Source organism: Trichinella spiralis (assembly GCF_000181795.1).
Source record: "Trichinella spiralis strain ISS 195 chromosome Unknown Scfld2, whole genome shotgun sequence".
NCBI classification, from domain to species: domain Eukaryota; kingdom Metazoa; phylum Nematoda; class Enoplea; order Trichinellida; family Trichinellidae; genus Trichinella; species Trichinella spiralis.
In genome coordinates this window covers 8,064,051-8,080,221 of record NW_003526941.1, presented here as the reverse complement: position 1 = coordinate 8,080,221, position 16,171 = coordinate 8,064,051, and the positions used below count along the sequence as shown (strand labels likewise).

Genomic DNA, 16,171 nt, shown 5'->3' with positions numbered 1-16,171 from the left:
TTCAAATCATGCCGCTGTTATTACCGCTTCATTTGATTAATTCGATAATAATCACTTCTATCGCAGAAATTTAAATAATGCAGACATTCACTCGTTGATTCAAAATCACTACAGTACACTCTTGGAAAATGTAATTTCTTTTCTCATTCATCTTGTGCATGGCAAATACGCACACAATTTCAGAATATAAAATTCATTTCAAATCAGTGGACGAAATTTGTCTCAATGACTATTTTCGCATGGCTTGTCAGCAATTATACCGTCTGACGCATAATTTTCAAAGTGGAACGTCAATTTATTCATTTTGTTTCAATTTCACCACGCCATTTTTGAAGCGCCACTGGAGAGTTAATTATGTTCCCCGTTACAGTATGCAAAACTGTAAATCAGTCTTTCACCTTCTCATCAATCACTTCACAAAATTTAATCCAGTTTTATCATTGAAATGAAAACAAAGTTTAAATTTAAGATGATTTATTATACAAAAAAATATATTGAAATTTCATATAAATATCAGACAGCTTATTGTTAATTGCAGTTCGATTTAAAAAAATTTTTTCTTAACATCACTCTTTATGCTGTAAGTGGTGACATGCTTGTTGAGGGTTACTTTATTTTCTGAATTTGGAACTGGCTGAGCAGTTTCAGGACTTTCCGCCTTTTGCTCCATTTCCATTTCAAATTGATGAAGCCTATTTTTCAAGATGTTCTGGATATCGCTTGGTAAATTATCCCAATTCGGTTTCAATTCTACTTCCTTCTGTTCAACTTCTGCTGAAATTTAAATAAATTATGATTGTAGGGAAATTGAATAAATGAAAGTATTATTTTTTCATATTCAGAAAAGCACTTACGTGGTACTTGTTGCTTTGGAGATTGATCATCTTGCTAAAAGAATATGTAAAAATTAAATTAGCATAACTTTGGGGGGAAAAAGATAACTCATACCAACTGGTCCAACTCCACGGCCGTAAAGGACAATGATGACGTGTCGATGAGATTCAGTAAATCCATCGGCACGTGGAGCGGTGTTCCAGTTTGCACTTCTTTCTTGCGCTTGATTTCAATATCGAAAACCTTATTTGTCTTCAGTATCAATCTCCGGCATTCGGCTTTATTTTTAAACGTTTCCCCATTTATGCTCAGGAGGATGTCGCCAACTTTGAGTTTGTCGGCCGACGCTGAATCTTCCATCAACTTGGATACAACAACTTTTCCATTGCAGTTCTTCAATCCCAAACCACATCGGCGATTCACTACATTAATGGTGAATTTCAAACATTCATAATTTTTATCGTCATCCATTTTCTCGCATAAACGAAATTCCAATTGAAACAAAACTTGACTTTTAACACTCGGATCGAAATTGGCCTGTGTTCTCTAGCTGAGCACGCAACAAACAAACTGATCGAACTGATTAACAAATGTTAAATAAATATTCACTTTAAAACTTTTCATTTAAACAATGCTGAACATTATAATTGTTTAAACTTAAAACTAACCAATCAACGCTTAAACCAATCACTGAACACGCAGAATTTTTATTTCTACTAAAATGACCCCTAAGCTAATAAAAACACTGATAAATGTGCAAATTATATTTGATGATATTGTGAAATATATTTTGAAATTTGAATTGAACAGCATAATTTTTTTGAGCAAATTGTTTGAAATAAACACCTTGAATCTTTTAATTTGTACTTGAGTTATACTAATCACTGTATGCATGAATGAATATGACAATTTAATACTTTTTTGATGTAGTGAAAATTTTCAAGTGAAGATGTAATATTTATTTTTAATTTTAACTAATGCAACAGAAAATTCAAGTATAGATGTTTCTGTTGTCTATACGTGATAATTGGTTGATTTTTTTTGTATCACTTTATGCGTGAAAAATGTTCTTTCTGATTTTAAATTTGTAAAGTTATTTTTTTCCTGTTCAGTTCAGTTTTCATTATCTTTCCAAATGCCAACTGTAAATATTACTTCATTGACAATATTACTACAGAAGGTTGTGCAGCATGAGTTTTGGTCGTCATCTTCTTCGAGGTCCTTTTTTCCTTACTTCATGCGCCGCAACGGTTCTCATTGGTGGTGGTATGTATTACAAGTAAAATTATACGAGAAATAATTAATTCGCCTGTATTGGGCTAATATGAGATTCTTTTCAGAGAATACAGTGCTTGCAAGTACAAAATTGATCGCAAATTGGACAACGTTACAGCAATAGTTACCGGCAGCACGTCGGGTATTGGTCAAGCGACGGCCAAAAAGCTGGCCGAAGCTGGTATGTACGATTTGCATAATTGCTTTTTGTTAATTTGTTCAACTGTTTTGGGCGCTCGTGTGATCATGGCTTGCCGGGATATGGAAAAATGCAAAGAAGAAAGACGAAACATCATTTTGCAGACGCGCAACAAGCGTGTCGTTTGTCGACACTGCGATCTCGCGTCGTTGAAAAGCGTAGCCGAATTTGCCGAAATGATCAATCGAGGTTCAATGGTGGAAATTTTTGAAAATTTTCATTTCAATTCATATTCAAAATTGTAGAAGAATCGAAAGTCAATTTGCTTATCAACAACGCTGCCGTTATGTACGCGGTGCCATTGCCGACAGTCGACGGTTTCGAACCTCACATCAGCGTGAATTTTCTTGGTTAGCTAATTTGTACATGTTGTATTTGGAAATTTAAATATATTTTTGTTCAGGACCATTTTTATTGACGTTACTGTTGCTTGACAAATTGAAATCATCAGCACCGAGTCGAATAATTAATCTCACCGATGCGTCCTGCAAAAGGTTTGTTGTTCATCAATTCACAGCACCAGTTCGAATCGGTGGCTTGATAAACCTAATAATTATTCCACTTTGAGGGCAGAAATAAATTTCGACGATTTCAACGCTGAACAGTGTTCAAGAAAAGAAGCATACGAAAGGAGTAAATTAGCTTCGGTGATTTGGACACGAGAACTGGCCAAACGTCTTCAAAGTAAGTCTTGAAACCCTGGCCGAGCAGCATGTATTCTCGTGAAGAAGGTGTGGTCTTGTTTCAGATTCAGATGTAACGGTGAATGATGTTTTTCCTGGATACACGGAAACGGCAATTGGCCGCCATGTGAAAAGCAAATTTGTACGACTGGTATCATGGCCTGCCAGAAAGTTGGGTTTGCAATCGGTCGACAAAGCGGCTAACGTTGTACTGAACGTCGCCATATCTCCCGAGTATGCCGACAAATCCGGCTGCACATTTCGCTATGATAAAGCTGCCAAATGTTGCTCGTAATTTAGTAAACTTTTTTTTTGTTTATTTCAACTTTTTGAAAATATTTTCCACATCCAATTTGAACAAGTTGTCTTTGTACAGGCAAATGGAATTCGGCGAAGAAGTGAACGATCCACGAACGCAGTTGAGACTTTGGATGACGGCTGAAAAATGGACAAAAGCAAATGAAGTAGAAAAATAATATTCTAATGCACAATTCCAATTTTCGTTTGTTTGTTTGTTGTGCTTTTATTTTAGGTTCTACAACAATATTTGAACAATGTTCAACAAAAGCCACGGGAAGAAGTGGAACAGGAGAAATGATGAAAAATTTAAAACGTGAATTTTCTTCTGAAAAAAATCAATAAATTATTTCATTCAATTAATCATGTTAATATTGTTCTTTTCCAAAAGCTAGTCATCTACAAGTATTATTATCATGAATGATAAAAATATGAAAATGTTCACGAAATGAGACATGCAAAAAGCTGAGACATGCAGACTTTGTGGAATAGAATTTTGAAACCAATTATCATCACTTGATACGTATTTTGATAATTTTCACATCTCCACTGATGCGCATGGTGTCGATTAAGTACGGTTCAATACGATGCAAAAATGAATACAAATGCAAATCACCAGCTCGTACCTGAAATGAAATAATAATAAAAAATTACTGAATGGCAGAAAAAAAAATTTTAATTTTAAAATTGAAACCGCAAAACGTTTCTCATCACAAGTGATTTCGAAATCTTCATGATACTGGGGTACAAATGGAAAACAATAAGAACGTTGCTCTTCAACTCCCCATTTTCCATTCACTCTTGCATTGCGCACAATAATCTGCAAAATTACCATTGCAGCATGTAGAATTTTTTTTACATATTATTACAAAAATTTCAAATGTACCTGATCATCAAAATTAAACTTTGAACGTAAAGCAATGTCCTCTCCAGCCAGAAAGTCAATTTCAAAAGCAGTCGGCAACCTCACCATTTTTGCATTGATGAATATTACTGGAAAATGATCTTTGCTGTATTTTATTGGAACGGAAACTGGCACTTTCTTAAAAGGAAAAAAGAATCATTAAATTGACGTGATTTTCATTGATTATCCTTTAAATGATCAACAATTACAGGTGGCATTTAAGTTCATTTGAAATTATTTTAAAATAAAAAAATTTCTTTAAAAATATTATCAAGATATATTAAAATATGCATATCTTACTGGGCACAGTACAGTCGTTTCTTTTGGATGGGCTAAGGCATATTCGTCTATATGGTTGAGAATGTAATCTTTGACAATCTAAATTAAATGCAAAATACAATATTATTATTATTAAAATTAAAAAAAATTGTTTATCCAATAAACAATTTTTCAATAAGACAACATTTCAAAGAGAACAACCAAACAATTTTCATTTGGTCAGTTCAATGAAATAAGCAAACACTGTTGTCTGCAGTTTCGCCACAAATATTGCGCAGGTTGCAGAGATTATTTTTTACAGTATACTTTTTTTCCAATAAAATTTGTAAATCTGAAATCAATAAAAAACGAAAAAAAAGTTCATTATACCTTGTTGTTTCTAGGAAAAATTAAACGTCTAATCTCAGAGCAATGCAATGAATGAATGGGCAATTATTTGCATGATGCGCAAAATCAGTTGTGTGCGACAAATTGCAGGCGCAGAATTATTTTCAAAGTTGACCCAATCAAATAATTCTTCATCCATTAGTTGATAATAAGAAGAAGAAAAAGACGGATAAAAATGAAAAGAAAAAAAATTATATACATACATATATATTACAATAATAACAACATGAATGTCTGTCTCAAAGTGAGCTATTAGTTGGTTTCGATTGAAATTTCATTTATAAAAATAATAAAAACTGCAATAAATCTCAAAAAAATATTCAAAAATAATTAAAGTTTAATATCTGTAACCATGTTGACAGTGTCGAAATGAAAAAAAAATAAATAAAGCAAAGAAACAAACAAACGAGGCAATTGTCAACGTACGTGCGCTTCACTGTAAGCGTATTCAATGATGTCGACTACGACGCAGCCTTCGATTTGTAAAACTTTGATATTTTCTATAGGAACTCGATGATAATATTCCATGAACAAATCTTGATTCATGGCCATCTAAAAATGAAAATACCAACAAAAAAAATTTAAAAAAGAAATATTCATCGAATAGCAATTGTTAATTAAAAAGCGAACAAAACATTACACCTTACCTGATATCTATCTTGGAATGCAGTGATCTTAATTCTGAAAGGTTGTCCTCTCCTGCATGGATTTCGATGTCGTTCCTCCGTTCCCCAAGTATCCTGGATCAGTGAATTAAGCACTACAATATTTTCCAAACCAAAACGCACGTCGATATGCAAAGCAATATCATCCCTATGATCTCCTTCAGTTCTCACACCGCAGCAAAGATTCACTGCAAAGTGACTAAAACATTTCTCAGATGAGCAACACAAAAGCCTACAACCAAAAGGCAAAAGGCGTCTGTGCAATGAAACAAAGACGACCCAAACTGCTCACTTGTGCCCAGAGCTGGTAACCAAACCCTGCACGACGATCGTCCTGTTCTTTTCCACACCTTGCGGTATCACTGCGGCATACGGAACGGACTAAATGCAAATTTCAATCAAATTCTTTCATAATTCATAATTTAATTTGACTATTTTCGTTTATTGCAATCGAAAGAGAAAATTTGAAAAAAAAATCAATTTGTCAACTTTAAACAAACTGTATTCCTTTAATCAAAAAAAAATAACAAACCGTTCGTTATTAGTGAATAAATTGAAGAAAACGAAATTCATGCAAAAATTCTTACTGGTGATAAAACACGTCCTGGAAAACCGAAAAAATTTCTGTACATTGTGCAGTAGAAGAAACTTTTCTTTACCAAAAGACCAAAAAATTAATAATAATAATAATAAATGAAAACAAAAAATTAGCTGACAAGTGAAGTGAAAGTGAAGCAAGCGATTTTGGTTTGCTCGGAAAACGAGTCGACTGTTTTACGCGGTTCGATTAAAAAGCTCGAAACAGAAATATTACCGGTGTATAGATCTTGTTCTTTCCAGCATTCGATTCCATGATGCTTAACTGCACACCTACACACAGACACAAAGTGTTGACACAGTGACAGAATGATATCGTCCAGCTATAGTACGATCAGTAAACGCTGACTGCACGCTAACAATAAATTATAAAACGGTCGAAATGATATTATTGCACATCCAATTCAATTTCTAAAAGATAAATTTAAATGATGAATATTAAAATTTGAATTAACACGAAAAAACCAACCAAAATATATAAAAATTCAAACGTGTACAAATAAAGATGAAGCTAGTTTCTCGGGTTTTTTTTTATTTATGCACAAATAGAATGAAAAAAAAATCATCACGCTCAAACGCATCGCACAACCGGCAAAAGCAAGCACAACAATGCTGATGTGCAAATTTGCAATTTACTAGTTGAATTGGCCATGGCCAATTCAATTAAATTGTTACTTTTCAAAGATACAATTATAATTCAATTAGCAAGTGCTTTTTTTTCTCCTCAAATTTGCAAAAAATAAAAACCATCATGCTACAAGATAATTAATTAATATTCAACAAAGCAAACGGTAATGCAGGAAACAAGTTTTACATGACAAATAATTACAAGCTGATAAAATAATTGATCATGCAAGCTTCATTCAAGCTGGTCAACTTTTAATGCGTCCGACAATTGTACAACGTAAAAATTAATAATGTGCATTATTTTAGAAAAAAACTATTATATTGTTCGATGAATTAGATGAATAAAAAGAAAATAAAATCTTTTACAAAACAACATTTTCAAAATTTATCTCATCAAAATTGATTGCTTCACTTCGAAACAAATGCAAATATGTATCAGTAAAACAAAAGGTTTTCAATTCAAAACAAAAAAAAACCAAATTATTGCTCCTCTGCGAAAGAATTTCACCCCAAACTAAAGTAATAATTACAATTATTTTTCTTCAATTATATACAGACATTGAAAATAACAAGTGAAAATGATTTACAAACTTGATTATCTCAATTTCAACTCAATTACCGTCAACAGAATATTACTGTCAAAGTGTTTTTTTTTTAAACAACTACAAAAAATGAAAATAACTAAATAGTTGATCATCTCGGAGATGTATCAAATAAACTGAGACTAAAAAATGAGCTTTTATATTATATTTATTATTTTTTGAGCAAAAGAGTAAGAAAAAATATTCTAACAAATTTGTAATAAAAGTTACTTTTTAAAAAAAAAATTTCAATTTAACCTAGTCAATAGCTAGACTGTTCCTGAAATAATAATTTGCGTTTATTTTTAACTTTACTGCAATATTTTTGTGAACAAATATAAACAAAACTTACAGTATCAAAAAAGTTTCTTTTTTCAAATCAAAACAAATTTGTATAACAATTCAAAGTATTTCCACATCAGAAAACTACTCGAATATCAAGAAAAAGAAAACAAAGCAAAAACGCACGGCCTATAGAACACAGATTGATCAAGTACAAATATTGAACAGTGAATGTCTTCAAAGTGATGGAAAATATGAAATATTAATAAATTGCTCGGTTGAGAATAAATTAAATTAATAAAATAGAAGAGCAGAAATTTGGAACAAGCCAAAAGAGAAAAATAGAACCATCGTGCATCATATTTACCACATATGAAAACTGGTCCAGAAAATTGTTGATGACAACTTTTTTTCTTCTTCCTAAGCAAAAGTGAAGGAAGATCTCATATCACGGGTCATCAGTAAAAACGAAAACCCGCTTGACTGTCAATCTGCATAATATTGTAAATTACAGTAATAGGTATTCAAGTCAAATGAGAAAATAGCAAAATTGCAAATAATATTCAAACTTATGTCTGCTGAAATTAAATCCACTTTGAAGTATTAAAATTAACTTTTTACGCAACTATGCAGCAGCTTTTTGCTAAAAAAACAAAAATTGATTCACTATTCAAAATTACTTTTTGATCAAATTTAACAAGTACAGCTAATTTTGTTATTCTTATGAAAATTATAAAGTAATTGTTTTACAGTTATGATTAATTCTTTCTACTTCAACTGCAAAGACAAAATTAACAGAAATATTCATTTATTGAACTGACGACCAAAATGAACAAAAACGTAAATATATAAAAGGAAATAAAACAGGAAAGAAAAACAGAAAACCCAAACAAAAATAGCATCACGTATTGAATAAAAATAAAAAAAATTTTTTATAAGTAGTAAAACAGTTACGAAAAGAAAAAAAATATCACTTCACTAATCAGCAATAATGAGCAAATTAAAAACTGATAAAAATGCAAATTTTAAAAATATAACCACAAACAAAACAGCTATTCAGCTTTGACTGATTTTCGGCGACGTGTATTGTCATCGTTTGCATGATGTTCACCTGAAAGTAATATTAAAAATCAATAATAAATTGCAAATGAAATACATTTTTTTAAAAAAAGATCTACTTTCACTGTGCGGTGCAGAATCACCACTGCTTTTATTATCATTGGTTTTACGATTCTTTGCTTTTCCTTTTTTCTGAACTTTCGTCGTCGTAGTAGTCGTTGATGGAAGTTTCGTCGGAAAAACCCGATCAATTATGAAAACAATTACCTAAATAAAATGCAACATAATTTAATAATTAAAAATTCCTGCACAAAAAGAGGAATTTATACAAATCCCAGCACGCAACCCAAAAACAGCGTGATAAAGCCAAATAATGAATACGACATCCACGACGACAGTCCATATTTCTCTATTAATGTAACATGCAAATCTCGAACTGCCATGCTCAACTTGAAAAACAAAGAAACAATTCCCATTCTAAAAAACAAAAAAAAACAATATATCAACAAAGCATTAAAAATAATACATACTGAAAAGAGTCTGGATGCTTCCATGATGGCAGAGGATCAACTATTGTCCACTTTTTCTTTTCGATAAATGAAACAAAATCTTCTTTATCTCTGGCTCCTGTGTAAGTACGAAAAATTCCATCTTTGACACTGAAAAAAAGATGTAAAAATAATTCTTTTACTAAAGTGCAAAATGGAAAACGCTTACTGTAAAATTGTTGGCAGAGCGGTGACTAGAAATCTTCCGCTGAGACCTATACAGAAATAACATTAAGCTGCTTTTTTTTCTGATACAATTCCACATTCAACAGATACAACTTTACCAGGATTAGACGTAACGTCCACTTCTGCTACTTTTATTTTCAAATCTTTGCTCCATTCCGCAAACGACGACCATGCTTTGCTGAGATCCTTGCAAGCTGGACACCACGGCGCATGGCTAAATTATAAAACAGTACTATTTTTTTAACTATAATAATAAATTTCACATTTTATATAAAACAAAAATTAAGAATTACAGATAAACAGCTACTTTTACAAAACCATGTTCTCATCAAGTGCATTTCAAAAATATGTTCAGCATTAAATTCTAAATATGACAAGCTTGTAAATGATACGGAAATGTTCAACTGATTAAGCTTGACGTAGATTGGATCTCAAATGAAAAGTTGAATTTAGTTTAAGAATTTATATCATGATAGTATCAAAACTGAAAATGGAAAATGAAGTTGGCATGACCGAATTTTAAAAATGACGTGCCGGAGTTTCAAAGAATTATTTAGCCTATGGCAACATCGAAGTCGAGGACAAAAATCCGGTACGGGTCAACTTTTTCAACGTTTTCTCAAACTGTAGAGAGCAATGCCGACGACCCAACTACAACATCTAAAAGGTCATCGGACTTCTATAGAACTCTAATCATTATTTTAGAAAAAAAATAAAAAAAATACATTGAAAACAGTTTACAGAATTATATTTCAATTTCAAATATCAACAATACCTTCACGGGGTTTTGAAATTATTTTCATACTTTCCATCTTCAGATTTTCATAAATATAATTTAAACCTTTTCACAAACATATTTGAATATAAATAATAGAATTACACTTCACATTACGCAAAAAAATAATTCCAAAGTACTGTCAGTTAAATATAAATATTGTTTAAAATAATAATTTATCTAAATACTCACAATTCTATCATCCACTCATCTTTGAGGATCTGTTTCCAATTGTCTTCATTGATGTGGTATAACAACTTCGAAGCTGCATTGATGGCAACAGAAAAACACAAAATTAACAATATTTGCTTCATATATGTAAATACTATGGTCGAAGTTTACAGAAAAAATGACTGTTATCGTATGGCAAAGAAAACGCCGTCACTTTTATCAATTTAGTGACAATATAATTTATACAAGTCGACAGTACACCTTTTGTGATGTGCATGTCAGCGTTGGCTGAAATAGGGTCAACTGTAACAATGTTCAAGGCGTTCTGTTAATGTAATTAGAAATTTATTAATATTAAAAAAACAGTTTAAGATGTCATTATATATATAAATGATCAACTACCACAATACCAATTTCATTTGGTAACATGATTTTCAAAAACATTTTATTAAAAAATTCCATTCCAAAAATATATACAAGGTGAAAAAGAATAATCATCACAAATAATAATATAGTTATAATGTAATAAAACAGAATAAAAATCAATAGTTTTCTGTTCAGCAAATATTCTAATTCTTCATGAAATCTGACAAGACGTGCATATGACAACGTTCACATTTATTGAACCTAAAATATTTCATTAACATGTAATAAATGCAATAATTTAAACATTACTTCCCACTTTTATCATGTCAGTAACTGGGAAGAATAAAAAACTAGCATACCTTTGACTTTTCATCGGCAATTTCATTATCAGAGGAGTCAGAATGATACTCGCTTAAATCAACACCAATCCTATAAATTCGAAATAGATAATAATCATGCAAGGATGATATATGCATCGCCTTGCTTACCACATGCCACCACGAATATCTGTGCTTAACTTGCTTGCAGAAGTGGAATTTCTCTCCTTTTTTGTTGCATTTTTTGCCACAGAATTTTCCGTTTCACTAAAATAAAATGCAATAATTAATTGACAGTTATAATTTAGTTAGAAAAAAAAATTAACTTGTTGATTTCAGCAGCATCAGATTTTACATCCTTCTTCACATTTTTATTTTTTGCTGACAAACCTAAAAATTTTTTTTATACAATCAGAAAAACATTTAACAGGAATAGACAAAACTGAAATATGCATACCTTCTTTAAGTGCATTATCTGTTTCTTCCAATATAGTCCTCTTTGATTTGCTGTACTGTTCATCGTCAAAATTATGCGTTGGAACCCTTTTCAATCGCTCATATCGCTCTTCCATACGCTTGCGCATCATTTTCCTCCGTGCTGTCAAAACTTCAATATATTTACGTAGTCGATCTTCATCCTTTTTATTTTTCAATCGTCGGCCTGATAAATCTCTGCACATATCACGATTTGTTGATCTGTAAAACTGCGAACCAAAGGAACGCAGCAAGGAACCAAAACCTATAACGTAGTTGAATGTTAAACGGAATTTCAGAGCAATGATACAATAAAATACCTCCTTTTCCTCCACATAACTTAACGCGCACTTCGTAAGGATCATCTTCTTTCAGAGACGTCCAATCGTAAATAATTTTGCCATTCAACAGAACAGAATATGAAGTTCTTTCAAGAAGAAGCAATTCTTGGAGCGGAATTTTCATATTAACAATTAATTCGCAGTATCTATTCAATTGATAACAATTTCAGTTCTAAAAATGCAGTGCTAACCTAACCAAATACACAGCTATCAGCGTGTAATAGTACAAAATTCACCCTAGTAACTGTTTTGCTAAATACACTGTAGTTTAAAGTAACTCAAGTTTTGAGTGACGTACGATGTAAAATTAAAAGTCAGTTAAAAATTAAATTATAATTTCAAAACTGAAACATAAATCATAAATTCATTTATCAGAATTGTATATTTAACGAATATTTTAAAAAAGAATATTTATAAGTATACAGTATACCGGAAAGTGGTTAAAGAAAGCGTCCGTTTCATTGAGTAGAATGCGTTATGGAGCTAAATGCCTCAAAAGTTTGAGAGCATAAAGCATTTCCCATGCTTTGAATAAATTTTTATTTGAATTTCATTTTTTTCATATATATTTTACATAATTTACACTCTTGAGTAGCAGAAACATGCCTGATACTCTGGATAACTGCTTTCAAAGCATATTTAAATGGCCTTTTCAGGAACATAAACAGTTTCATTTATTTTATGTAAAGGAATGCATGTTTATAGTTGAAATGAAATGTTCAATTTTAAATTAGAAATATTTGTTGAATATGATTTACTAATGTCGAATATTCTGATTGGCCGTTCACTTTATATGGTTTAAAATAATTTCCCTACATATTTCTCTAACGTAAATGTTTTTTATTGTCATAATTATGTGTTACGCTTATTGATAAACAAAATAATTAAACGGTTTCGCCTTAAACCTTGAAAAAGTTAAAGTTCAGGTTTGATGTCAACTATTACATCTTTTATTGATCAGTTAATAATATTTTTGTTAAGTTCATGGCTGCTTTCATCACTAACATAATGTTGTCTTGATGTAAAATTTGAAGTATTTGTCTATACTTGATTGGTTTTAAAATAAGCATCAATTTGTTGGAATTTCTCTTAATGCGATGAGCCGTGATGAAAAGTTACGCGAGGCATGAATCACAGTGAATGTAAATAAGCAATTCAATTAACATAAGCATTCAATGGAATGTAGACGAAAAAAGAGTAATGGCATTACAAAAACAGCTAATGAAAAATAACGCATATTTTTCAGTTTTAATAAATTAAATTTGTAAATTAATGCTTGAATTGCAATATATTACTTAATAAAACAAAAATAACAACAAATACAAATTAATAAAATCAATATTTACTCAACCGATGTCAGAAATGATAAAGTATGACTGTTATTATTTTTTGAAATCGATTTTTGAACCTGTGCATCGTTATTCGAAATACTGTTAAATTCCGATGTTTCCGTAGCATGTGTTGCCTGACAATCGTCCATATTGAGAAAGCTTTGTTCAGCTATGAGCTTTTGGTGTGGAATTTTGGCATGGAATTTTGGCATGCTTTCTAATTTTGACGGCTCAATTCAGCTAGCAGGTTTTTATGCATTTTCAAAAGTGGTAAGCAATTTTTTCTTTTCTTTTTTTTGATATCCTTTTTTAGTATCATAATTTCACCTTGACAGTTGATCTTTTTGATTTTTGATTGTTTGATTTGTTCATTTTATATAAATTTTTTACAAATAATCAAAAATAATAATAATTCGCGTTATTATGCCGCTTCTTATTTAGACAAGAGAATGCATTGAATTGGGTAAATAGATGACTGTTTTTTTTGTTTTTTTTTATTTGCTTATAAAAATGCATTTTTTAAATTAAATTGTTAAATGAAAAATCAATAATTTATTTTGTTTATCCCTTAAACAATTAATAATTAATATTTTATTCTATTTTGGTGTTGATCTGTTGAGACGCGTTGATGTGTTGTGACCTGAGTTTGTGTTTTCGATCGACCTGGCGCGTTGTTGTAGTTCGAGTAGTAGTGTTGGCCCGTTTGCGGCTTTTTCACTGGCCGGCAGTAGTGTTTCGTGTCGTGGCGTTGGTTTGCTTTTGCATTTTGATTTTTCTTCAATTTCGGCCGGAAATTGCAGAGCGAGTAAGCGAAAGAGAGAAAATTTGTTGCGCGCGCTTTGTGCTAATTGGTGGACGGATGCTTTTCGTATAAGCATGCGCTTTGGCCGTTTTGTTCGGCTTGATTTCCGTTCAGCGTCACTTTTATTTACTCCAATACGACAGTTGTTCTGTTTACACAAGTACAAGTGGTTTTTTTTGTCTTTGAAACTCATTTGCATTTTCAGTAATTGTCTGCGAAAGTTCGATGGCGGCAGTTGTTGGCAAAGTGCCAGTGTCGGCGTCATCGTCAGTGTCGTCGTTGAGCTCTTTGGAATCGGCCACTGGTGAAGATGACGACGTGTTCGCCGCCGCCGTCGAATCCGGGTCGGCGACTGGTCACTCGGGCACTGTGCAGAATAGTGGACCCAGTCCACAGAGGCGGGCCGCCGTCTCGTCGATGGAGCGTCTCGTTCGCACGCATCCAATATGGAATTTGCCCCACGTCGACCGTCTAGCCGCTTCGCATCTTTTGCGCAACAGTGACATTGGGGTAAGTTGTTTTGTTGTTGTTTAATTTTTCATATTCATATACATACTTTTGCTTTATTCTTCTTTTCTGATTACGTTTCCAAATGACAACAACTATATCAATCAGCAGCAGCATAAAATTGGTTTCTGTGTTCTCTTTTTTTTTGCATTCTCTCTTCTTTCACTTTTATTATTATGATTTTATTGTTGGCCCAAAGCCACTGACCGGACGGTGCCAGTGTTATTATTGTTCACTTTTCAACGCTAAATTCACATTTGAACAACAGCACATTTGCGCCTGTCAATCAAATTCAACACGGGCTTTTTATTTTTCATCGCTTATTTAATTTTATTTCTGTTTCACGAGAAATTTGCCATTTATTGTAACAAAATTCATCAAATGTGAAAAATGTTGAATTATTTTTATCACTTTTCAACTTTTTTAAATTAATTTCTTAATCTCAGAACTTTGACTACTGAAATTTTACATATTGCCATATGCAATTTTTGAAACTGATGAAACTACTTCACCATTTTTCACTTTTTCATGTAATGTGTTGATTTTGGATAGAATAACTGGGAGGAAAAACGGTTGAAAATACGCACTCTGTTTTGTGAGATTGAAAGTGAAATATGAAGCTAGAAAATTTTATTGACTTATGATTGATGATTTGTTTATGATGCAATATTTCGGTTTTTCAAACTTTTATATTGTCAATTTTAAATTTGTAAAAAAAAAGTGGAAAGTTTCAAATACATAAGCAAACTGGGAGAATGTTTCAAGTGTGAAAAAAATGAAAGAAAGAATGGTGAAGTTTCAAAAGCATTACTGTATTGTTGAAGTGTACTGATAATGAAGATGATGATGAAAGAAGTGATGTTTAAGTTCTCAGTTCACTGTAGGGCAAATGAGCAGTTTGATTTGGAACATTGACATTTTTTCATATGCTGACATTGAAGTATAAATAATATTTGTTTGGTTGTTTAATTTTAAGAATTATTATTATTTGTTTGATTACAATTATTTATTTATTTAAACTTTACTAAAAAAATTTTTTTGCGATAAACTGAATGAAACCCATAAGATGACAAATACAATCAACGCTTGTCAAGAAATTAGCAACAACTACTTACTAGTAGTATTGTAGTTGTTGAGCAAGTGTTACTTGAATTATGTGATGTCTTTATTAAACATTTCATTTTGAAAAATGGATAAATTAATAGTGTGGTACAGATTTTGAGCACCAACGTGAAGATAGAATGCTTAAAAACTGGCCAAAGGGGACATTTTTGTTCTAATTTGTTATATTGAATGAGTTATGCGCTCTATTTTTCTTGAAGAAATTATTTGTCAGTTCTTTTGCGATAAGTTACACCAGTTTGAAATAGGTTGTTGCATTTATTTAAAAATTTTTCAGTAAATGCAATACGAATGTATTTAGTTAAAGTTATCCACGGTCAGTCGAGATTATTATTATTATTGTTCATTTTCTTTCTGATTTCTTATTTTCTTGTTGATAAAAATTATTTTCATTTAATTTTATTGTAAAATTTGCATGTTGTTCAAATTTTTATTTTAATTTAGCATGATTAGAAAAGGAGTAGTAGTAGTAGAGAAAGGTTGGAAGCGAATTACTTTGTAATCCAATCTCTGCGAATAAACTAGGGTACAGGATTCCCATTGCATTGTGAACAATTGGGCA

The 16,171-nt window shown here is 31.5% G+C and overlaps 4 protein-coding genes across 4 annotated transcripts; 2 read left to right on the top strand and 2 right to left on the bottom strand.

Moving 5' to 3' along the window:
- The first annotated feature begins 239 nt into the window (after positions 1-239).
- On the top strand, positions 240-3,589 carry Tsp_06833 (retinol dehydrogenase 13). Its single transcript, XM_003380631.1, has 13 exons — positions 240-347; positions 649-723; positions 843-857; positions 917-1,036; positions 1,093-1,166; positions 2,012-2,113; positions 2,175-2,497; positions 2,554-2,658; positions 2,712-2,802; positions 2,826-2,992; positions 3,057-3,282; positions 3,368-3,455; positions 3,524-3,589. The coding sequence occupies exons 1-13, from the start codon at positions 240-242 to the stop codon at positions 3,587-3,589; spliced, it is 1,560 nt and encodes a 519-aa protein (XP_003380679.1).
- Positions 3,590-3,800: 211 nt separating this feature from the next.
- Positions 3,801-6,376, bottom strand: Tsp_06832 (galactoside-binding lectin family protein). Its single transcript, XM_003380630.1, has 7 exons — positions 6,338-6,376; positions 5,816-5,904; positions 5,506-5,755; positions 5,285-5,410; positions 4,175-4,330; positions 3,983-4,108; positions 3,801-3,914 (listed from the first exon to the last, which is right to left on the bottom strand). The coding sequence occupies exons 1-7, from the start codon at positions 6,374-6,376 to the stop codon at positions 3,801-3,803; spliced, it is 900 nt and encodes a 299-aa protein (XP_003380678.1).
- Positions 6,377-8,402: 2,026 nt separating this feature from the next.
- Tsp_06831 (thioredoxin domain-containing protein 1) lies at positions 8,403-10,567 on the bottom strand. Its single transcript, XM_003380629.1, has 7 exons — positions 10,371-10,567; positions 9,502-9,617; positions 9,387-9,432; positions 9,200-9,328; positions 8,999-9,146; positions 8,789-8,936; positions 8,403-8,721 (listed from the first exon to the last, which is right to left on the bottom strand). Exons 1-7 carry the CDS (start codon positions 10,490-10,492, stop codon positions 8,663-8,665), a joined length of 768 nt encoding a protein of 255 aa, XP_003380677.1. The 5' UTR covers positions 10,493-10,567; the 3' UTR covers positions 8,403-8,662.
- Positions 10,568-14,205: 3,638 nt separating this feature from the next.
- Positions 14,206-15,353, top strand: Tsp_06830 (putative protein sprint). Its single transcript, XM_003380628.1, has 2 exons — positions 14,206-14,490; positions 15,312-15,353. The coding sequence occupies exons 1-2, from the start codon at positions 14,206-14,208 to the stop codon at positions 15,351-15,353; spliced, it is 327 nt and encodes a 108-aa protein (XP_003380676.1).
- Positions 15,354-16,171: the final 818 nt, after the last annotated feature.

Coding starts and splice junctions, on each gene's coding strand:
- Tsp_06833 (XM_003380631.1), top strand. CDS start 240: ATGGCTTGTCAGCAATTATACCGTCTGACGCATAATTTTCAAAGTGGA. Junction 1,037..1,092: donor GCACGTGGAGCGGTGTTCCA/GTTTGCACTTCT, acceptor ATTTGTCTTCAG/TATCAATCTCCGGCATTCGG. Junction 3,456..3,523: donor AATGGACAAAAGCAAATGAA/GTAGAAAAATAA, acceptor CTTTTATTTTAG/GTTCTACAACAATATTTGAA.
- Tsp_06832 (XM_003380630.1), bottom strand. CDS start 6,376: ATGGAATCGAATGCTGGAAAGAACAAGATCTATACACCG. Junction 5,756..5,815: donor GTTACCAGCTCTGGGCACAA/GTGAGCAGTTTG, acceptor TTTTGGTTGTAG/GCTTTTGTGTTGCTCATCTG. Junction 3,915..3,982: donor GTGATGAGAAACGTTTTGCG/GTTTCAATTTTA, acceptor ATTTCATTTCAG/GTACGAGCTGGTGATTTGCA.
- Tsp_06831 (XM_003380629.1), bottom strand. CDS start 10,492: ATGAAGCAAATATTGTTAATTTTGTGTTTTTCTGTTGCCATCAATGCA. Junction 9,329..9,386: donor GCTCTGCCAACAATTTTACA/GTAAGCGTTTTC, acceptor TCTTTTTTTCAG/TGTCAAAGATGGAATTTTTC. Junction 8,937..8,998: donor TGGGTTGCGTGCTGGGATTT/GTATAAATTCCT, acceptor CATTTTATTTAG/GTAATTGTTTTCATAATTGA.
- Tsp_06830 (XM_003380628.1), top strand. CDS start 14,206: ATGGCGGCAGTTGTTGGCAAAGTGCCAGTGTCGGCGTCATCGTCAGTG. Junction 14,491..15,311: donor TGCGCAACAGTGACATTGGG/GTAAGTTGTTTT, acceptor GTATTGTTGAAG/TGTACTGATAATGAAGATGA.